Genomic DNA, 23,214 nt, shown 5'->3' on the forward strand with positions numbered 1-23,214 from the left:
GAGTACGGAACAGTGTCATGTATATTAATCATCACATTTAAAATATCCTTGCTAGCTATCAGCTTTAATGACTCTAGTTCCGAGAATAAGCTAAGAATGTAACCTCTATTTACCGGGGTGGATTCATTATCAAATAGCCAGATGAAATCCACCATGGGAGATAAACCAGGCTGTTCCTCACTAGTTTTCTTTGGGGCGTCTCTCCAGGGAATCCGTAAAGGGACCCTATCCGTAAAGCTGGCGACTTGCGTCCCACCATGGTGTTGGATATTCGAGTATGAGACCATAGTAAGAGTTGTGACCTCATTATTTCTATCAGACGGAAATGACGTCCCTATGTGGGTTCTGTTCGACCCAACATATGGTGTAGTTGGGGCTTGGGGCCCTCCCTCTTGGTTACCGTCCCCCTTGGGATCAGCAGAGTCAATGGCCCCAGGTGAGATAAATCAAAATGTCAATTTTGCCGTAAGTTTATAAGAATATTGAGTAGCTGTTCAAGCTTCTGGACAATGTTGAGATTCTCTTTTATCAGGCTGTAAAACATATGCTCATGCATGTATTCAGTGTCTAATGAAGGAAATTATGTTGAGTGGTAACGACATTGTTGGTGGAGCAAGTTTAGCAGCAGGACATTGTGGATTGCTTAATGTGTGATGTATTCCGTCTTGAAGTCGACTCTAGCTCCGAGTGGTAACCAGCAAAGGTACTATAGGATGGGGAATATGTTCCGAGTTCTTTGCTTATGTTACTAATCAAGCACCCTCTGGGGCAGGGGGGTGTTAGAACTCAAATAGGAGGGTAGGTTTGGGGAAGCCAACTAAGATGGCATTTCTCCCATCTACATGGCTGAGCTTGAGGGTTTGTTCTCCAGATTTGAAGCTGGTAGGGGAGATGGTAGCTTTTAGTTTTCTAGCCAGATGTAGTTGATAGGATACTGATTTCCTTCGTTTGACGATGTAGTCGTTCAGGATGAAGTGTTTATCTATGATATAGCCAAGCAACTAAGAACCAGGGATGAGTAGATGGCAAAAGGACTGAAGGGCGGTCCACCAACTCTGGACATGGAGAGTACTGTCAGTCAGAATAGCAGAAGGATTGTTTTTGTGGATTAACTTTTAATGAGTAATTGCATTCAGTTTGGTAGATTGCAGAAGAATGATTTCAGGGTCCTTATGTATGACAGTTGAAACTGTCAAAGCGATTACTTTTTGTTTGCACATTGATGAATGCAGATATTCTTGATGAGCAGATAAATGCTTATGCTGCTCTCCTTATATTGTTCAGCAACCACATTACTTCTGTTTCCTTGAGAAGGCTGGAAGGAAGGCTATAGGACAGCTTCTCACCAGCATTTCCTTGCCAGGTGCATTATCGTTTCGCCAACTTGCAGGAAACTGAAGTTGCTTTAATTAACAAATTCTTGTTTGCCACCACAACTTGAGGTCCTATTACCAGCCAATAAAAAACATCTCTGTGAGGTTTTTGAAAACTGTCTAAAGAATCAGTTTGCAGAAGTACTAAACCCACTGCATTCTCAGAAAACCATGGAAGGCCCGCTAAGGTCCTTATTGAGAAGCAGCAAGTCACTAACCCCAGCACACGTCACAGATTGCTGCTGGGACGTCACACCTGTGAAGTCATTATGGTACAAACTGAGTGGACAAAACTTTGCATCCCCTCTATACTAAATTAAGTTGATATGCGAGTGGAGTGAAACCGGGAGGATGCATGCAGAGCACTACGCTATAAGAAACCTACCACAGCCTCTCATTATGCTGCTGTGGTTATTATTATTATTATTATTATTATTAATCGGGTTTTATAAAGCGCAAACAACCCGGAGGCCTCGTAGCCCTATGTACCGTCATACTAATGAGAAGGGAGGGAAGATTAGATGAACAGGTAAGTTTTCAGATCCTTCCAGTTTCCTGGTTAGAAGCATGTCTTGTAGATCTATTTGCCTAAGAGTCCGATCAACCAATTTCAAGGACCAAAGGATTAATGTTCCTACTGAGAGAATAGAAATATAAGGGAGAAGAAAACAACTCTGCAGATTTCGCTTAGGCAAGAGACTGTACTATTGCCAGGCTGTCAAATTCTTTTTAAAAGGGTTGTTTTTTCCAAACAAACATAGTTTAAAGTTTCTTTATATGGTTTCTGATAGGGGAGATGGGGAAATATCCAAACATTGCCCATCAGCAGGCGAAGAGAACCTGAATATGAAAATATGGTCATGATGAAATGAGGATCGCGGGGTAATGGCAAATTATCAATATAATGTACCTACCTATATGAGGCCTACGGTGATACATGGTCTCTTACATCTCACAGAGCTCCTTCACTTTGATAAAAGCTCTCGTTTACATAAGCTCTTATGTGAGTCCTTTTTCACTTTCTGGTTTAACAAAATATATTATGTACTTCTGCGGAATGGATTTTATTTTAAAATGTTTCATTAGCTTCAAAGACCATCAAAAGGACATGCTTTACTATCAGTACTATGAATCAACGTTAACCCTTTTGAGAACACAAATCTACAAAATATGTATGTGTGTATATACATAGATATAGATATATATATATATATATATAGAAACATATTATGAAATGCATTTTTAATTTGGTGTCAAAATAGACACGACTGTATTTACCTATAAAACATTTAACGAGCCCCAGAGGAGACCAGAATTAACCCCAGATGTCATCAAAGGTCTGTGTCTGGCTCTTATTTCTGCAAAAATGCTTTTCCAGACCAGCCAAATTGAATATCAATTGCATCTGAAGTACCACAGCCAGATTCACTTAAATATTCCAGTTATTAAATGGCAATAGTTTACCAATCATCAGTCTTCTGAAGAAACTAGATATTTCTCTACCTGGCCAAGCATAGGAAACTAGTAATAGGTTCGTAAATATAATCTTCTTATATACTCCCAAGTTATTTCCCAAGATCATACTACTTCTGCAAAAGATATGTCTAAAAATAATTTACCGCTCTGCAATATAGTTAACAAATTAAATACATCTGTGCAGGCACCTCCAACATCCACCTCTGTCTTTTAAACACAATTTAGCCAATTCTTTTAGTATGTTTAACCATGGACCATGTTTAAACCTGGACCAAAACTCATCACACTTGTAAAAGCTTTCAAATATTTCTCCTTCCCTATCTCGAGTTGTAATTTCCAGTTTCTTGAATTCGTAACCTTGAGGGGGGAGGGGTACTTCCCCCACGAGAGCTTTGTTTTTTGTGGGGTTTTTTTTATTTCTATTTTGTTTTCTTTTATTTTCTTTCACTCATTGCTGCAATTTCCCGGATTTAACCAGCTTGAAAGGAATCATTCACAATAGAGCAAAAACAGTGTTTAATGTAAGCCAGCGGTTTCAGGTGCTGTGCACCGGCACTTAATTGTTAACACCAGCACTTATGACAGCCTGCTATATGGTAGCGTTGGCTGTCAAATTTAAAGCTGAGCACAACAACAGTTGTTTATTAATGCAATATAAATTAAAACAGACTAATACCTGTCACTCAAGCCATCCTTATAGCTTTGGGGGCATGGAGTAGTCTGAATGAACACACTTGTAAGAGTGTCAGTCAGTCAAATTCCTTTATTGCATAATTAATTAAAATCATTACAATCTATATACAGAAGCTTAAATGTAAATCAAAGTTTTGTCTGGTGAGAATGAAGACTGTTAAAGTTGCATTAACAGGCATAATAAACGAGCTCAGAAATATCGCCACAAACTGATCTACATTAAATAAATACCATTAAAAAATTGCAAGTTCGAGGGCGAAGCCAACCAAAAACCAGATCATTGGTGTGCAAAAATGGCAAGGCTGTGCAAACTATACATATACTGCATGTTGTCTTGGATGCAAGCATAGACGAAATCAGATTTAAATAAAGCCCGTGAAAGTAAGGGAGACTTAGGTAGTACCTGAGGATGGTGTCTGTTCAATCCTATGCAGGATAGTTTAGGTGTGCAAAACAGTGCTTAAAGTGCATACGATCTGGAAACCATAAAACGAATTGTTGTCTGATCATGTCCTGAGAGAATGGCTAGTAGAAAGCATTTAGAAGGTCCATCCGAATAAATATTAAAATCCAATCCTAAAAACATGAACATTCAATTGTTTTTGGTGACCAATTGTTTTGGCAGCAAACAGCCATGTCAGTGTCTTTAAGTAATACTTGTAACAGGCTGATGTATTTGCCACATTTTGCCAAGTCACATGGCTCCACTATGTTAAAAACCAAATGTTTTGCCTCTTTGCAGGTCTGTGTCCCTTGTGTGAGGAACAAAGTTGTTAACAGGGTGCGACTGGCACTTGTAAGAGTGTGATTGTTAGTAATTGTGTTAGTACTGCAAGTGGCAGCTCTGGCTGGGGCAATGGTTTGTACAAGCTGCACTGACATCCTGACGGGGGCCCTGGCACATATTTGTTTACGAATCAAGCACTGAACAAAACACAACATGTACACCCCAGCCTGGATTCATCAATAACCACCCGTACCTGGTCATCGTTGTGGGTAAGTCCTCGAGGGACGCCACTCTGCTCAGTAAGGGAGGTGTGTGTAATTCTTGCTGGAGTAACAGGAGTTCCTCAGACTTGAATGATAGGGTGGAGGGTTGAATGCAGAATAGACCAGACATGATATGCCGGAGAAAAAGAGAGAGTAAGTGTGAAGGAGGGTAACCTAGTAAGGGGGAGGGATCATACAATAGGTACAAGAGAGTGAGTAAGTTATTTAAGAGGGATCCTTGGTGTTGGTGACGAGCAATAGATGATCTTAGAGTAAAATGGAAAGGGAGAAAATTGCGGAATGGGAGGTGAGGTGAGGTGAGGTGAGGGCATGACTAGACCAGAAACACAAGTGGAAGAGCACTTATCTGGCTACTTGGAAAGGACAATGCTACATCACTGTGGATCACCAGTTAAATAAATCTTCCTCTGTTATAAAAACCTCAGTATACTTCTTCATGTGACCTTTTGGAAACAGTCACACAGTCAGTCTGGTAGCCCAGGAGAGGGACCTAAAGCATTACCTGCCTCCTTCGTAGGGGTCCTCCAGTTTGTCAGGATGTGTTCCACCTTCACTAGGCACCCTCGCGCGACATTGGCAAATGCCTCTTTTGAGGCATGATCATAGCTCCTCTGGACTTGAAGTGGCTGTCCTGTGTCACCTACAATGGTCCTTACTGCACTCCAACCTGTTTCCTTATCAGAAATGCCCTAGCCGTTGTGCTCTCTTTTGTGCATTTATCAAGTGCGGACAGCAGTTTTTTGTCTTCAGCTGGCAGCCCTGCCATTGTCCTCAGTTACTTATGGATGACCTCAGAGAACTGATCAGCGAGGGGCAACAAAGGCTTTCCATCACTTGGATCTTCCTTTCATCTGGCTTACCTGAACCTTCCTCCAACTGTTCAAATTTGGCAACCAACTGTGGCGTGTCTGTTATTACCATATATAGTATCTCAGGTTTAGACATCATACTCCACACCTCAACCTCTGCCTTGCGCCTCCTTGTACCACATTCCCGTTCTCTGCTCTCAGTGGATTCACCTGGATCCTCCAATACTGATTTCCCCCTAGAGAGTCCACCTAACCCACCACTGGCTGTTACGTGTCCTTTGTACTCCCTTGTTAGCTGGACCCACTGATTTAACACAAAGCCCCCATGTCTGCTGCCGGGCCATTCATTGCGCTTAGTGTATCTTAGCGGTCCTATTTGGAGAATCATTTTATTATAAGAACCTCCCCATTTCCATGAACTTGCCCTTCCAAGCTCCTTTTTTCTTAAATAGTTCTAAATGTGTCCTTGACTTAATTTCAGTTTCATTATAATTCATCGGCACTCTGCCTTTTTAATAAAAATAGTGATGCCAATGCAAGTATTCTTTGCAAAACAAAGACACAAAATGATCTCTCACGAAGTTGTAACGCAGATTAAACGCAGACAAAACAGAGGTTCTGTTTTTCAATCAGAAAACCTCTATCCCCTCTCCTTGGTGGTGGCCTACGGCTCTTGATCCTGCCCCATCCCCGGTTCACTCGGCACGGAACCTTGGCTTCCAATTTGATGACTCCTTGTCATGTAAAACTCAGATCAACAAAGTTACTTCCGCCTGCTTCATGAAACTACGCATGATAAGAAAGATCCTTCCGTACCTCCCCATGGATTCCCGCCGTACAGTCACCCAGGCCCTTATCACGTCCCACCTGGACTATGCCAATAGCCTCTATGCAGGGGCCCCCCAGTACCTGATTGGTCGGCTGCAGATCGTCCAGAATGCTGCAGCCAGACTGATCGGTAATATCCCGTACCGTCAATCTGTCTCTGCATACCGGAGGAAACTCCACTGGCTCCCGGTGGCTAGCCGCATCCAGTTTAAGGTCCTCACTCTTACCTATCGAGCCGTCAACAACCTCGGTCCTACTTACCTGCAAAATCGGGTCTCGATATCGCGCTCCACCAGATCCCTGAGATCTAATGACCTCCGCCTCCTGATCTCGCCCCGTTTCAGACTGTCCAGAACCGGCGGCAGAGGTTTCGGTGTCATTGCTGCCAGACTCTGGAACTCCCTTCCGCTTGAGCTGAGGTTCTGTCCCTCTGAAACCATTTTCCGAGCCAAACTTAAAACCTGGCTTTTCTCCGGACTCTAGTCTCCCCTTCATCTCCTTCTTTTTTCACTTCCCCTTTTCACTTGGGTACCCCTGGATTTTAGCGCCGGGACACCCCCCAGGGGGTAGCTGCGCGCTCTATAAACTCCATAAAATAAATAAATAAAAAAAAATAAAAAAAAATTTGCCAGGGTTCTTTAGCAAAGACTGAGTGTAAATCAGTTTGGTGGACTAAAGTGTAAGAGCGGGAAAGCACATAAGGGAGTCTAAGGAAAAGATGATGGAAGAGATGGGAAGCACTTCTTTCTACATAGGCTGTGCTCTGAGCATGTGGTAATTGGAAGTAGGGGGGTTACTGCGAGTTGTGTTGTGTGGGTAGGCTATCAGGAGGCAGTCACTCTTCTGGCAGTGGACTGCTTTGTATAGTCCCCAATTTGCGATTGAACGGATCGGGTGGGGCCGGGCTACCTATGGCCCGCAAACCCCTTACCCTCCAACCCTGTTCCGAAGTCACAGGTGTTTTTACTGGTGTTAGAAGAAACACCCCAGTAAAACTGGCCATGATGGTCCCGTACCCTTGATTACTGGGTGCCGTACCACAATTCAGGGTGACTCAATTCAGGGTGACTCATCCAATGATGTTTGGGTGAGTTACAGCATGCCAAAGGAGAGATGTTTGCTACAGATCCATAGGTATATTATGATCAAGAATGCAAGTCTGCGGGTGGATTCCCCTGGCTGCCTCCACTGTACGATGGAGAGTGGCACATTCATCCACACCTTATGGGAGTGCACACACATACAATGATACTGGGCCAAAATAACGAGGGAGCTAAGCGAGATAGTAGGGACACAGTTACCAAGGGATGCTAAGTACGTACTGTTGGGAATACCTTCAGAAATAGACCTACTCAAACGCAACCTCTTCATTTGGCACTTGAGGATGGTGGTAGCCATGAGGGACATAGCCAAACACCGGTATGCGCCACAGGCCCCAACTCTGCGAGAGTGGAAATCAGAGATGCACATGTACATGGAGGCAGAGCAAGTGACATACAAAATGAGAGGATGTCCCCAAAAATTCTTTAGAATTTGACGTCCCTGGCTCAGATACTCTGGGCTCGAACTTAACAGCACACAGGGAGGTTCGCAGCCTCCAAACACAACTTGGGGAGAGAAAGATGCGAACACGCACACACCTGGGGGTATGGGGGAGGCGGGTGTCCAGTGTGATACAACTTCAATGAACCAAGAAAGACGTATATGTTGACATTGCTAATAACTTAGTCACGGATACGAATACCCCGTGCTACAACAACTTAAGATAAAAACGAAGGACTCTTGTCTGAACTATTAGTGAATACCTTTGCTGGAGGAAGGAATAGTGATCAACATTGCCCTGTACTATTCAGTTGAAGCCTGAAGAAATTGGACCCTTAGAATTTACCCCAAACTTTGGAAACAACCAAGTATCGCCACTTAAATGGTGGGCTAACATCAGTACTGGAGGAAGGAGCTGAGAGCTATATTGCCCTTCATTTTCCAGTGGGGGCCTTAAGATATTGATCCCTTTTTATTATACTCCAATTTTGAGGCGTTCATTTGCGAGGTCGTAGAAGTACAGACCAGTATTTGCACTTGGGGAGATATTGTTTTGTCTTGATGAATGTGGTGGTCGAATTATAGTACCCACCGAAACGCATTGATGATAAAGCCCACCCTAGATCCTTGAAGACAACTGTTACACTAAAACAAAGGATACGAGAATTAGTTGTTTCTATGTTGAATAACTGATCTGTACCAGACTGGTGGGGTGCTTTCATGATTAGAAATGACGTTGTTGCTTGTTCTCCCACAGTATATGTTTTTAGGTCTTTGTTTAATAAATGTTTTTAAGAATTGTTTTTATGAATTGTTGTGGCTTGTAAAAAATGTGGACAATCATATTGATATCTGTTTTTAGAAACTGCTGAATTAGTTCCTCTATACAACATTTTTGTTTTTTTAATCTATGAATAATACATTTGCTATGATCAATTGACCCATTTTTTAAATTCTTTTAGTTTTTTTTTTAATTTGTAAGCTACATTTTGTTTGTGTTTCGGTGATAGAAAATTCTCTTTTGAGCATATATGGAGTATGTTACCCAAAGGGGATTTGTTTATGACTTTGATCTACTTGGTGCCCTACTCCTTTGGTTTTAAAGGGCCCCTCTCTCTTTCTTGAGATGTTGCTAAATATGCAAGGTGCCTGTGATAAGACGATGGACATGTATTTTGTTATGCTCTTTTTTGTGCCAAGAATACATTTGATATGCTTTTAAAATAGAAAATGTATCAATAAAAAATATTTTTTTTTTCAAGTCTGCTAACTCCTCATTTTTCACCAGAACCAGATGTAATCTACGGTCCCGATTGTGAGTTACCCGGCAGATGGTTTAGAACATCTCTGGACCACGCTGAGTTAGGGAAGTCCATAGCTAGAATAGTTTTCCAGAAAACAAGCACTAAACCCCGTTACACTCTAGTCTAGATGATTGCAGATTGCAAAAATCCTAATATTTTTCTTGAAGTCCATAAGGCCTAAAGGTTGGATTTCTGCACTTAAATCGGGATTCTTTGAAACCGCACAGTAATCTTCAGATTAGCGTTATTGATTGAGGCTGGCCTTCCCCCTTGTCTGTTCAAAATACTCAATACCATGTTTGTCTTGGAGCCAGTGTATTAGTCTCATGGTTGTTTTCTGCATAACGTAAAACCTCGGTTACGATTGGGGTCTTTGTTAAACACAACATTGACGGACTCTCAACGCATTCTGGGCATGTCACGTAAACTTGGATACGCAGAAAAAAGCACCTGTGAGGAAAGCTTTTGAGATCCTGAAGCAAAAAATCAGTAGCTGTGGAAATGTATGTTTGCAGCTTGAACTTGGAACAGCAGAATATCTGCCAGTGCAGCAGGCTTTCCGCAGTGGTTAGCTTAGGGGTCGAGAAGGGAAGATCAGAGTCACCAGTGCGGTCCGAGAGCTGCTCATTTAATGGAAGGCAACGAAAACCCGCTGAACACCTGCAAAGTTATACATGTGTGTGACTGTGTGTATTCACAAACCTTTGCAGTGGTTTTACCCAGACACCTAGCAGCAGAAGCTGGGATGGGTGTGTTAATTGGGTGCCAAGGACATCTGAGCAACGTATTATTTAGCGGGGCTGTAGGAGAGGGGCGTTTCCACAGGGGAATATTTTCCGTACACAGAAAAGTTCTGGGATTTTAAATGACACCGTACGCGTTGTTGCGCATAACTGGCGAAAGTGGAAATCTGTCAGTCGTTAGAGACATCTTACTATTTGGAGATTTCCATCTCCCTCTCTGGAGCTTTGTGACTGCGCCCGGAGGTGGTGGGCTGCTTGGGTGCATTTCAGAGAGTGCTGAAGGCTTCTTAAGCTCTCCGTGTTAGTGGCTTGAATCCCGAGAGCTAGTAGCGGGTGCTTCATACCGTGGCGTGATTAGACCCGAAGCTCTGAGTTTCAGCGGAGTCTCCTGGACTCAAAGTCAGAATCCAGCATGTGACTTTTGCACATCAGATTTTTCTCCCAGTGAGCTAGTGGAAACAGTATCTTGGTGATGTTGTATCCATGCGGAGCGAGGCATGAACGAGCTGTGCCCAGTCCCGGGGTGCCAATATTCCGAGGGGCGCTGCAGGGAGTTGCCAGGCGGAATGCCATGCAAACAGCAGCTCATTCATTCCACTTGGTCTCAATCGGATCCCTTTAGAGACTTTGTAATCAGGCCTTAATGTACGTCAGTGTAATTGTTAGCACCCCATCAACCCCTGCCCTTCTCCCATCTTCCTCACACCTCACCTCACGCCACCACAACAAATACCGTATTTTCTTTACGCCTAGGGTGCTGTCCCGGCCAATCTGATTTGGGGCCGGTCCTGTGACGGTGCAGGGATTGTAGAGGAGCTTCTACCTGAAGGAAATACTTTGCTATTATTTCTCCCTTCGGGTGACCCGAATTATAGGAAATGCATGAAAACCTTTTTGTTGTTAGACTTGCGCCCAGCGACTTTAAACCACCAGGATGTTGGTTGGGTAGCGGCACGCTTTGCGCTATGAAGATGGGGATGATGATGATGAACTGTTCCAGGGAAGAGGGAAGCAGACAGCATAGGCCTGGATGTGAGGCACCTTATATCTACTTATTGCTGCATGACGGTGAGGGCAGCCGCGTCACTCTACGGGGCCTGTGGAGGCCACTGACCAAGCAAACTCCAATTGACTCATGTCCGGCAGTCCCTCACATCACTCATAGGAGCTAAAACTAAGACTTGTGAGCCAAAGAAACTGCAAAGGGCAAAACGCAGTGAATTCATTCTTCCAAGTAAAGTGCCCCACGCAAGCACTGCATGCCCAAAGGGCATGCGCTCGCTATCCAGTTGAATGCGGGTGGCGTATTATCTGCGAAGGAATCGCCTCTTACGGTGTTTTATATCATAGGTCTTCCTCCAAGGTATGTACCTTTGAGGAAAGGGAATTATAAGTAAGTGACAGTAGGAGAACTGCCTCGATCAGGCACCACACAGCTTATATGTATGTTTATGACCTATCTGTCCACTTTACCAGGTCAAATCCTTCATTTACTGACTAGAATGAAACACCAAACCAGGGTACCCCAAGGAAGCTCTCGGTTTGCAGTGGCTGCTCTTAACATGCACTGCAGAGAAGAAACAATTTCCTGTAATTCATTTAAGTTGCACTTCTTTTACTCCTCGTTATTACCAGCATCACCGATAAGTACCATGATTCGCAAAGTCATTGCTTTACATGGCCATATCAAAACGTTGGCACGCACTGCCCAAAGTACATATTTACTTCTGTGAAGTGCCGATACTCTTCCCCTAAATGATTTACCGCAGTGTTGACAAGTGCTGGTACTCTCCCTTGGAAATTAAAGAAGTGTAGGTACACAGTACCGGACAGTGCCTGCTCATTTAAAGCACTGTCACACCATGAAGGTGACTAATAATAATACAAAAGACTTCCTGGTAATAACCTAGATTTCTTCATCAACATTTATTGCTGTTAAACAGTTTCTTAAAACATTGACAGTAACTGTTTTACTGCAGTTTATTCCAACAATTTTGTGGTGTGGTCTAGTAAGTTGCATAGATTACATCTATACCCTTTATACTGGCAAACATCTTTATAATCAAGCCCTTACTGTTGATTTCAGCAGATTCAGCTATGTTAAAGTACATGGCCATGTCTCACTATTACTGTTTAAATTGAGCCATTGATGTAGGATTGCGGTTGTAACCAAACACGATGCATGCCGCTTGTATACCGAAGAGTGGAGTGTGTCTGTGTGTGTTGTAACAGCGAGTCAGAATTCAACAGCTATCCTACCAGTGGGAGGCAATCTAAGGATTATAAAAACAGAAATATGCAGAATATTGAACAAGTGCCATTATACTGAAGACATTCCCCAGTGTAAGATTTTCCAGCTATTTCTGTAAGAATCTCTCCTTAGAACAATGTTTCTAGAATTGCAATACTTTGAAAATTAATTTTATGAAGAAGATGGATGGACTGATGTATAATGCACTTTTCAAAATATTTTTGTTTTCCAGTGCAGCAAGGAGTGTGCTGTATGTGAAGAAGGATGCACTAGACCTCGTCCGCCCGGCTGCCCTCACCCATGCAGTTTGCGATGTCATTCTGGGGAATGCCCGCCATGTGTTCAGATGATGAGAGTGAAATGTCACTGCAAGATCTCAACTCTTTATGTGGAGTGCATGTGCGTAAGCAATAACTCATTAAGTTCCCTGTTTTGGCATCCGTGTTTAGTAAATATACGCAACAGCATTTTTAAGTGTCTTTAACAGTTTTGTCTGATGGGGACATCTAACTGTAGATTCTTCACCTTTTGAATAATTCCCCAGGCATGAGATTGGATCCGGAAAGTTTTCTAGCAGTACCCCTGAGTGCCAGCAGGTGGTGCCAGGGGCTCTGCATCAACATCATTCTTATACAGGCGTCACCCATGTGCGCTGACATCAGTTCCTTTCTTTCTGCGCCAACGTATCTGAGTCAGTCAGCAGATCCGGAGCTAACCCCTATCTCATTGACACTTTGAATTATAGAAGTTCTCTTCAATGTGCAAGAGAATTATGTCACCTCCCAAGTCTGCAAGTTTTAAACTCTGAGGGAGATGTCGCAAACAGATGTCTATGACTGACCCAGTGGAAGAGGTGTGGCGCCGCGGCCAGGGCGACTGACGCTGAAATCTGGGGACCACGGTTCGATCCCCAGCTCCGGCGGCAGGTTAGCCCAGCACCATGTGACTCTGGGCAATAGCTCGCTTAATCTTCCCGATGGCCCCCAGCGCCTAGAGACCCTTACGGGTGATTGTGCGCTTTACAAATGTGGACTTTACTTTACTTTACCCACATGTGGTTTGCATGTGGTGATTAGGGTTGGATCCCATTTCTAAGGCCTGCAGTGATTGCGCCTTGATGCCCCCAAGGCGGTTTGAGGTTGGGAAGCTGAGCTCCTTGTGGCAAAGTACCACAAGACCCAGCACCGGAATTGATCGAGGTCTAAAGAAAGGTCCTAAGCCCGCTTCCATGGCTGCTCCTGTGACCGATCTTCTTTGCTCTCTATGCCTCCAGCGAGGTCTAAAAAAAGCGCAAAAAGTCAAAGCGAGACTCGGCCCCATCCCACCACTGTCGGTCTCCCGAGAAGCTGTGAGGGCATCATCATGCCTCCAGGTCGCGCCCTGAAGTTGATCTGCTTTGGAGTCAATTCTGCCCCTGGTCTAGTGGCAACTAGAAGTTCCCGGCCTGTTGGCAACACAGCAGCTAATCGAGTAATTCCACAATACTATGCTGTGCATTTTTGGCATGTTGCTGGCACCCTCTGGCATTTCTATGGGTCCCAAAGAGCCGAGAGGCCTCCCATCTGGGGTTCTGCCAGCAAGTTTGCCCTCGGCGCCACTTGAGCCCTCTGGACTTCGGTATTGTTTCCCAGACAGCGCCGCAGCCCACGCCGGAACGCAGTGGTGCTGGAACAATTTGCAGAGTGGGGGTGCTGCCATCAGTCTTACGTCACTGAAGTCATAGACATTGTGAAAAATTAAAACAGCACACAAATAAAAAGTGTGGCAATGAGCTACATCCATTCAGCAGGAGAGTGGGAAAGGTGTTGTATGTAGCCCGTGGTGCATTTTGGAGCTCACTGTCGCAAATATATTACTAAACTATGGTGTGGTAGCAGATTGTCATTTACAGACGGCGCATTTTCCACTGAAATGGCCACTAAATTTGCACAGACATGTCGTTTAAATGCTAAAACCATACTGCTCCCAAAGGCTAATGTGTGAAAATCGTGTTTTAGTGAATATTTATCATTTGCGAATTTGTTTTGATCCTATTAAAATAATTGTTTTCATCACACTTCCTAATTATAAAAGAAAGTACTTTGTCCTTTTCTAGCTGGAAAATATTCTACTGTCTAAGTTTTGTTGTATGTTAGGAAAACAAAAACTGCTTTCTACAGCTTTTTCTTTCACTTTCTGTCACATTGTCACATAGTTCACTTTACAAAGTCCTCTCAGTCAGAGAAAGAAAAGTAAATACAAATCTCCATGTGAAAAGAAAAAGCAGCAATTTGTCAAAGGACAGTCTAACATTTGACCTCTGTCGCAAGATAAAAACACTGTTTAAAGGCATCTTTATTGCTCATTCAGCTTCTGAACTCCACCGTGTTTATTTTGGGGGTGCTGCAGCATCCCTGTATCCCTACTTCCAGCGCCAAGCTCAGAACATGTTCCACCAACACCAATGCCAGCATAGTCCACTTCGGACGACGATGGTCAATCCATAGTACTGTCTTGCATCAAGACGTCGCAGCTCCAATCTCTTCTCTGGAGTGCTTTAAAGCTAGCAGAGCCACAACAAATTCCTAGGGGATTTCTGCTCCCTGATGCCAGCCACACCAGCAGTTTCGCACCTTCAGAGGCTTTGGTAGCGGCTGTCAATACCACCAGCAGCTCCCACAGGTATAAAAATCCCTTTCGTGCCGCAGTACCCATTGGAGAGGGCAACAGGAACAGCAGGCAGCCCAATCTTCCATACTCCCAGCTGCCACTCCTAAAAGCCTGCTTAGCATGCCCTTGACAGCACACAGCCACCCTGCCTGAGGTAGGATCTGACACTTTCTGCCAGGATGGTGGGTGATCACTTCGGACAGGTGGGTCCTGTAAATTGTTTGAAAAGTTTACCCTTTACCTTTTCTTATATACCCACAGCTCTTACAGCTGACGGAGGACCATCTGTCCCTATTGTAGTAGTTTTTCCAAAAAGAACTATAGAAAGGGTCTTGGTACCAGAATTTGGTTTTGGCTGTTATTCCTGATTGTTCCTGTTGCTGAAAAGGCGTGCTTCCCTTTGGCCATACCAATGCCCCTCGGGTAGGGTGATGGTTGTGGCACATCTTCAGATGTCCTAGTCTTCCCCTACCTCAGCGACTTGCTGCTGAAAGCAGGTTTCCCCCAGGTAGTTGTCTCCCACCTCCAGACTACGGCAAGCCTCCTAATATTCTTGAGGTTCACTATCAAGTTTCCAAAGTCACACCTGACTCCTCTACAGATGCCCCCTAATCTGAGCCATTCTGGACATGGTGTAGTTTCACACCTATCCTCCAGAGAAGAGTTCTCTGGATACTCAGGCTTTGATCTCAATGTCTCAACCTCTGTCCTGGATCTCCGTGAGGATGACTCTGAGGCTGCTGGATCTCATCGCCTCCTACATGCTGCTGGTCAAGCACGCCAGATGGCATGTGTGGGCTCTGCAGTGGGATCTGAAATCCAAGTGGGCACAGTACCGGGGGTTCTGTTATGATCTGGTCCATATTTCTGAGGTGAATGCAAAAGATTTGCAGTGGTGGCTCAGGGACCACAATAGTGTCAGCAGCAGTCCCCTCTACTTACCCTACCCAGAGCTCACAGTGGTGACTGATGCATTGCTTTTCATTTTTGGAGCCCATCTGGGAGAGGTGGGCATCTGGTGACCCACTAAGGCTCCATACCACCCTCCTGAAACTAAGAGTCATCAGCTTGCTGTTGAAAGCTTTTCTGCCCTCCATTTGATGGGCTGTGGACCCGATGATATGAGACTTTGAATTTCTGGATGCTGCTAGACCACCAAGGAATTTTTCTGCTGACACATCACCTGGTGGGTTCCTTGAATGCCAGTGTGGGTGAATTAATCCATCGGTGCCTAATGGATCATGAATCTCATTTGAATTAGGAGGTGGTCCAGGGTCTTCTCTGTGAATAACAAGAACCCTGGCTTGCTTTCTTTTCCACTGACGAGAACACACAATGTCAGCACGATTGCATGTTGGAGTTTCCAAGGGGTCTCTCGCTCAGAGATGCGTTCCTAATAGAGTGGAACTGAGGAGTTCTTCAAGCCTTTCCAGCAGTACCTCTCCTATGCTGACTTCTAAATAAATGACCTGGGATGGTGTGGAGTGCAAAAAAACAATGGATTTAGGCCCAGATCTATGTACTGGGGTGAATGTATGACATTGTTCTGCATTCTGTCCATCAATCGTTGTTTTTGACTTCTAAATAAGGGCAGGACCTACGGAGCCAAATTCATCCTAGTGCCTCCAAAGTGGACACAGAGAGAATGGTAACCTGAACTTCTTGGCTTAGCATCTGTCCTCTGAACAGCATGACCCTTCGGGAGGATCTCCTGTCACAGCAGCCGGTCAAGGTCTTGAACCCAGCCTGTGCAATTTCCACCTCCATGCCTAGGGATTGAGAGGCGACAGTAGAGTATTTTCAACAATCCTCCAGGAGTGGTTGATGTTATTGTGGCAGCCAGGCATCCCTCAACTAAATCTGTATACAAATATTTTTGGAATAAGTTTATGGTCTGCTATGCTTCTAAGCAGATTAACCCACTCCATGCTAAGCTGGCTTAAGTTTTGTTGTTTGTGTTTTCTGTAGCCCAGCAAGGTCTTGCTTTAGGCACTGGTAATGGGTACTTGACGGCTATGTCGGTCCTTTTACTGTTGCCGGATCAGCCTTCATTATTTAAATATTCTGTTATCCTGTTCCTCAAAGGGTTAGCAATATATGTTCCCCCCTTCTCCTTTTGTTATGCTTCAAGGGCATTCCTCATGTGTATGACTTTTGAGCTCCGTTGTCCTCTCAGACTCCTTACCCTCAAGACAGTCTTTCTCATCGCTATAACATTAGTGTGGCGGGTCAACTGATTACAAGCCCTTTCTGTTTGCCCGCCTTATACCATGTTCTACCTGGACAAGCTAGTCCTTCAGACATGTGCTTCCTTCCTTTTGAAGTTGGTGACTCTATTTCATGTTGGTCAAACCACCATCTTTCCGGCGTTCTTTGCTCCGCCTCACCCCACTAAGGAAAAGGAAAGGCTTCACTGGCTGGTCCTGAAAGGAGCCCTCAGCTTTTATATCGATCGTACCAGAGACCACTGGGTGGCGATCAGCTTTTTATCAGGTTCACGGGGGCAAAAAAAAGGCAGAGGTGCTGAAAAGGACCATCTTGTGCTGGACTGTGCTCTGCATTAAGTTCTGCTACTCCGTGGCCAAAAAGCAGCCTTATGAGGGTTTGCAAACTCATTTTACCAGATCCAAGGCTGCTACCTCTGCATTATGGTGCCTTTTCAAGACATTTGTCACGCCTCTACGTGGGCATCACCCCACATGTTCACATGGTACTATTGTCTGGACTGCCAAGTCCACCGAGAAGACGCTCCATTTTGCATGCTTGGTCCTTTAGGACTTTCTGGTCTGAACCAGTTTATGGGCCAGCCACCTAATAGGTATTGCTGAAGTATCTGTTCAGAAGGTTATGTTATGTTATGTTATGTTAAAATAGCTCTTTTATAGCGCACGGCTACTCCGTGGAGTGTCCCGGCGCTTTGGCAAAGAGAAAATCAAAGAAGATACATAACACAGTGCCCTGCTCAGGAGGTACAGATATTACTGAGCAAAAAGCCACGTCTTTAGCTCCTTACGAAAGGCAAGCAGATTGGACGACGAACGCAGCGTAAAAGGAAGCTCATTCCAACTGCGAGCAGCCAGATAACGGAAGGAGCGGCCTCCTATACGGGCACGCTTAATTGGGGGAATCGTGGCTTTAAGTAGTTGCGCGGATCTCAGAGACCTCCTTGGAACATAAAAGGCCATTCGTTTCTGAAGATATTTAGGGCCAATATGATGGAGGGCCTTAAAAGCCAGAGTCAAGGTCTTAAAAATGACTCTCTTGGCAATAGGAAGCCAGTGGAGTTTCTCAAGCAGCTCCGACGCGTGCGCCCTTCGTGGCAGTTCATAAATTGCTCTAGCGGCTGCGTTTTGCACAACCTGCAAACGAGTTAAAAGGTATTTAGGGAGGCCCAGGTAGAGGGCATTTGCATAATCAAGCCGAGACCCTATCATGGCTTGGACTATGATTTTTGTGTGTTGAAGAGATATTAGTGGGAGAAATTTCCGCATCATCTTCAACAGACCAAAGCACTTTCCAGTCAATCCTATGACCTGGGGTCTAAAAGAAAGATCTACATCACAAAGAATTCCCAGGTTCTTAGCTTTTGACGAGGTTTCCATCGGCGGCGCCATGTCCTGTGGCCACCAGGACCTCCACTCCGGATTAGGCGAACTACCGAAGAAAAGCAACTCCGATTTATCGGAGTTACATTTTAGGCTATGTCTCTGAAACCACTCAAACACGGCTTCCAAGCACTCCCTAATCTGATCGCCGTCAAAGTCTTCGCCCCTGTTACACGTGAAAAGTAGCTGGGTGTCATCAGCATAGGATATGATCTGGGCACCAAAAGATTCCGCTACCTCCGCTAGAGGGACCATATAGATGTTAAAGAGGCAGGGGCTAAGAATGGATCCTTACGGGACCCCTACCTCCAGCGGAGGCATTTCCACGGAAAACGGGGGTGCCCAGACCACTTGTCGGGAGGATCGGTGAGGAATCTACAGTTAGAAGCCTCTGTCATAATGATATGTAACTTACGTTTGGGTAGAGACTTCCTCTAACTGCAGATTCCTCACCGATCCTCCCACCTCCCCATTCCATGACCTATTTTCTTTACTTAAAAATATCCCAATTTAGGAATCTGTACATTGGTCACAACCAATCTGTTTGGCTCTCCATCAGTGGGCATAAAATGTCAAGAAAGCAACTGGTGAATGGGTACGTGGAGCTGACAGCCCCACCTGTTGCAGGGGTACAGCTAAAATAATCTCCAGATCCAGTCTAACACCTTTAAAAGGTGAGGAAGCTGATGTTAGATAGAGTATCTACCAGAAAGAGTGCTACCAAAGGTAAGTAACTTATTCTTTCTGATCTAAGCAATAATATTTACACTTAGTGGTCTTAATTGTTTCAAAAGTAGTGCTGAAATGTTACTGTATTTATGTTAAGTTATGTAGTGCTGAAATGTTACTGTTTTAATAACACTTTTCCTAGAGCAGAATTAATGTTACAGTCTTGCCACTTTTCCACTGAAGCATTTGCAAGAATGAATTCAGCCCAGGCGGAGCCAGCGTAGTTGCTCTACGCGGAGCTCCACGGAGTTGGGCAAAAACTCTGTGGTGCTCCGCGCCTCCACCCCCTTCAATCAATATTTTTTAAAGAAATATAAATAATGAAGGTAAATTAAACACTTACCTGGGCACGCTTTGCTTAATGCTACGTCGTGGCCGTAGGACTGCACGTGCATGCGCAGTCCTACAATGACGTACGTCTGACGTAGGGGACTCTGCAGGACCATGGCGAGGAGGAGGAGGGCAGCCGGAGACACTACGATAAAGGTAAGTGTGTTTAATTTACCTTAATTTTAATTTTAATTTGAAAAATATTTATTGAGGTGGGTGCCAGGTAGGGAGGGTCCGGGGCTGAACTCCGCTCCGGAGTCGGAGTTTTGCATAAACTTCACGTTCTCAGCGGAACGCAGAGTATGCAAAAATCCCAAAGCTACACCAGTGGAGCGGAGTTCTCTGCCCACAGTTAGAATAATGCCCTTTAAATTGATTTGGCTATTTTAGAACCCAAAATAAATAAGCCCTTTAAATTTTGCTTGTAGCACTTTTTAGTATCTTGCACATATCTGTCTTGAGAGAGCAAAATACCATGTATGGGCACGTTTTTCTTAATGCTAAACTGCCTTTGAGAATACTAGGATAGTCAGTCTTCTCAGTACATCCAAGTTATCAATTTTTTTTGTTACTATCTTTATTCTAAAATAAAATTTTTAGGCTATATTTGTTTGGATTTCGAGGGTCCGTCTCTCACTTTCAGATTAGCAGCATCTTAGTTTTCTGAAAGGTGTCTTTTGATAATCATATTCCATAATGCTTTGGGTCAGTTTACCCTCAATTTGGTGCAAATTAGTAGGTTTAGAAACCATTGCGCAGAGGAGCTTTAATCAGGCACTACCAAGTTGGGGTACTAAACTTCTCTTAGTGCTATAATTTGTTTAGGGCGAAAGTTTACATATTTCAACACAATTGCCTCTTAGCCTTACCCAGCGGTTTTCCTTCAAGAGAAGTGCTAACTATATAATTCACAGAACAACACTATACTGCAATCTAACTTGAAATTGTGAAAATAAACACAATGGTAAAAGTATAACATTTCCATATTAATATCTCATTATAATATCAATTATTTAGTAGAATGAGGGATAACGCGTAATCATTTGCCAATCTGTAGAGCAGAGGTATTCATCACTGGTGAAAGCGGGTAAGAGTCACGCCAAGTTATCACGATAGCAACTAACTTTAGTAAAGCTCCCGGTTTTCATTTGACAATGATTGCTCACATAAATGCAGAAGTAGAACAATTCGTATCGCTGTCAATATTGATTTTTATAAATTGAAAAATAAAGATCTTTAATCTTCAAAGTGCCCCCACGTTCTCAGTCATGAGCGGCAGCGCAGTAATTGTGCATACATATCGAAAGTTAAATAAAAGCAATAAGCTTTCCTATTGAAGATTAAGTAGATGCAGATGTACACACGTGCTAGTACTACAAAGCAAATTATTTCCTAGGCATATGTTTTATTTTATATGACTAAATAATGCATTACCCCACATACATCAAAGTGTAAGTGTACAGTTAGCATAAATGTGGGAATCTTTCAGTTGCCGTTTAATCTTTGAAACTACTAAATGGATAAATGTCCAAAGAACAAATATCCTAAGACAGGGACCCCTATTTTTAAAGGATTTTCATTTGGAGTTTTTATATCTTAATGTATCTTTTGATATGTTAAGAATTTGGCATGGCTCAGGCACTTGTGGAGCAATATTAGACCATTCTGCTGTACATGATACCTCCCTAGTTTCTCCATCATATGTTCGTATGGCGATAGAATCCCACTCTACCACTGAAGAGTTTTATAATCTGATCACAAACCCTCCAGCATTTATGACTTTCAGGTTAAATACCTGTAGTCTATACAGGGCCTCTAGCACATCTTTTAAATGGTTAATTTGTCTAAATTCAAATTTACATTTTTTAGCCAGTCCCTATATTCCCCTGCCCTATTTCACTATGCATATCCTCCCATTTTTTCACATAGTAAGAAAGTGTCAAGATTATAAGATTGTCAGATTAGTTGCAAAGGATGTGAGTCATTCACAAGTAATACGTCTGCAACCTTCCTTCGACTGTGAACCAATAACCCCATTGTACCAATTGACTTTCTAAGGGTAGTGAAGCAGAGCACTCCGGAGGGGTGGTGTGGGCTAGTTTCCCAGTTCAGTGGTACACAACAACACTGAAAAAATTATTCTCCAGTCAGTACTGTTACTTATAAAAAGGAAAAATACTTTATTATGTACACACTACTGAATACTACACAGTATGTGCGCTTTACAAATACACGTTATGTTATTCATTGACAAATATCTACAAGTAGGCAGAAGAATGCAGTACCCTCCTTCTGTACTAGAGACAGTATAAGGTGGAGCAATTATCAAAAGTCAGGCCTAGTTGTTTTGTCAGTGTGTCATACGTGACTAAAGCAACACCATTAAAGATCACTGTGAATTGTACCAACTTACAATAACCTTTATTAAACTATATGATCTACCATTGCCAACTTTATCATTAGATTATTGTAATCTCAACATAACGTGCAATAGTCTTTCTTCTACTGTTAGCACGCTTCCACTGCAATTTAGGACCAATCAACCAACAGTGGCCCGCACTCTAAATCCATCCTTTATGCAAAAGGACCGGTACTAGGACTGATTCTACACTGAACAGCCTCTCTTGGGATCATTTATATAAGTCCCTGAGAGACCAAGGGTGACTGCTGGAGCAGACTTTTCTAGGTGGCTGCTACACTTCTGACAGCAGTCCAAACACACCTTTTAATCCTTTTGCGATGGCTCTCCTCTCCCTGGAGCGCCACAAGAGCCAACATGTAAATTCTTTGCCACTCATCAAAAATGGGGCTTTGCCATGTGTTAGACCTGGCACCTTGGCGTGGGTCTCCCTTCCACTTTTTGTTACTGTGCCTCATGTGTTTTGCTGGTGTTAGCTGCTCGGAGCACTGTGCCACTGCCAATCAGTGCCACAGTGCAAGTGCTCCCTGTATAAAATATATGTATTGATTGGATTCCATGATTGGCTTATTTGGTTTACTGTCAGACCCCAGTACAGTGCACCAGGAGTGCCCAGGGCTTGTAAATCCAAATGCTGCTAGTGGGCTTGCAACACTGGTTGTGCCACCCACAGAAGCAGCCTTGTAAAATGTGTCTAAGGTCTCCCATTGCAGAGCCTGCGTGCAGTCTGGTACTGTCATGCTGACTGGGCAAGTGCACCCACTTGCCAGTCCCTAAACCTTCCCTTAACTTCATATTAGTGACCCCTATGGTAGGCCCAAGGGCCTGGTGCATTGTAAGTATAAGGTAGGACAAGCCCTGATGTGTGTGGCATGTCCTATTAGTGAATTACAGCCATTTTCGTTTTTCACTATTGCAAGGCTACCTGTTCTCATAGGCCAGAATGGGCTTTTGGAATTGTTACATTCTATGATCCTAACAGACTCCGGGAACATGGTAGAAAGTCGAGTTTAGTATGCCTGAACTCAGAAAAATAAAATACATCTTTTAGTACAGTTTATTTTAATATTCTGTGTTTGCAAATACCACTTTTGGATAGTAGGTATTTGCTTGCCTAACCATTTCAGCCCGCCTCTGCTAGGATGTGTATCTGCTGTCTGGTTTCTGTGAGTGACAGGGCTGGGGAATTCCAGGAGACAGGCTGGGGCAGCCCGGTGGTGAATAGAGAGATTTACATTCAGATGGGTGGGAGGAGTGCACCTGGACTCTGAATAGGACTGTGCCTTTCCACCACAATGCTGGCTCCACCTCCTGTGGAGCATCTGATGTCTCTGACCTGCACCCTGAAAGAAAAGTCAGAGTCATGTCCACAAAGTGCTCAAGAACTGGTTTTGGCTGGGCACAGGCCCCTCTACCCCAGAGGAACAAAGGGTTTAGGGGTATAAGTATTGG

The 23,214-nt window shown here is 43.8% G+C and overlaps 1 protein-coding gene across 1 annotated transcript in view; it reads left to right on the forward strand.

Annotated features, from left to right (window-relative positions):
- Window positions 1-23,214, forward strand: part of NFXL1 (nuclear transcription factor, X-box binding like 1) — a 624,964-nt gene that overhangs the window by 441,375 nt on the left and 160,375 nt on the right. The window contains exon 18 of the mRNA XM_078678225.1: window positions 12,263-12,429. Within this exon, the coding sequence (XP_078534351.1) occupies window positions 12,263-12,429 (167 nt within the window). The remainder of the gene's footprint in view (window positions 1-12,262; window positions 12,430-23,214) is intronic.

This window comes from Lissotriton helveticus, chromosome 2_2, assembly GCF_964261635.1.
Source record: "Lissotriton helveticus chromosome 2_2, aLisHel1.1, whole genome shotgun sequence".
In the NCBI taxonomy this organism is placed as follows: Eukaryota; Metazoa; Chordata; class Amphibia; order Caudata; family Salamandridae; genus Lissotriton; species Lissotriton helveticus.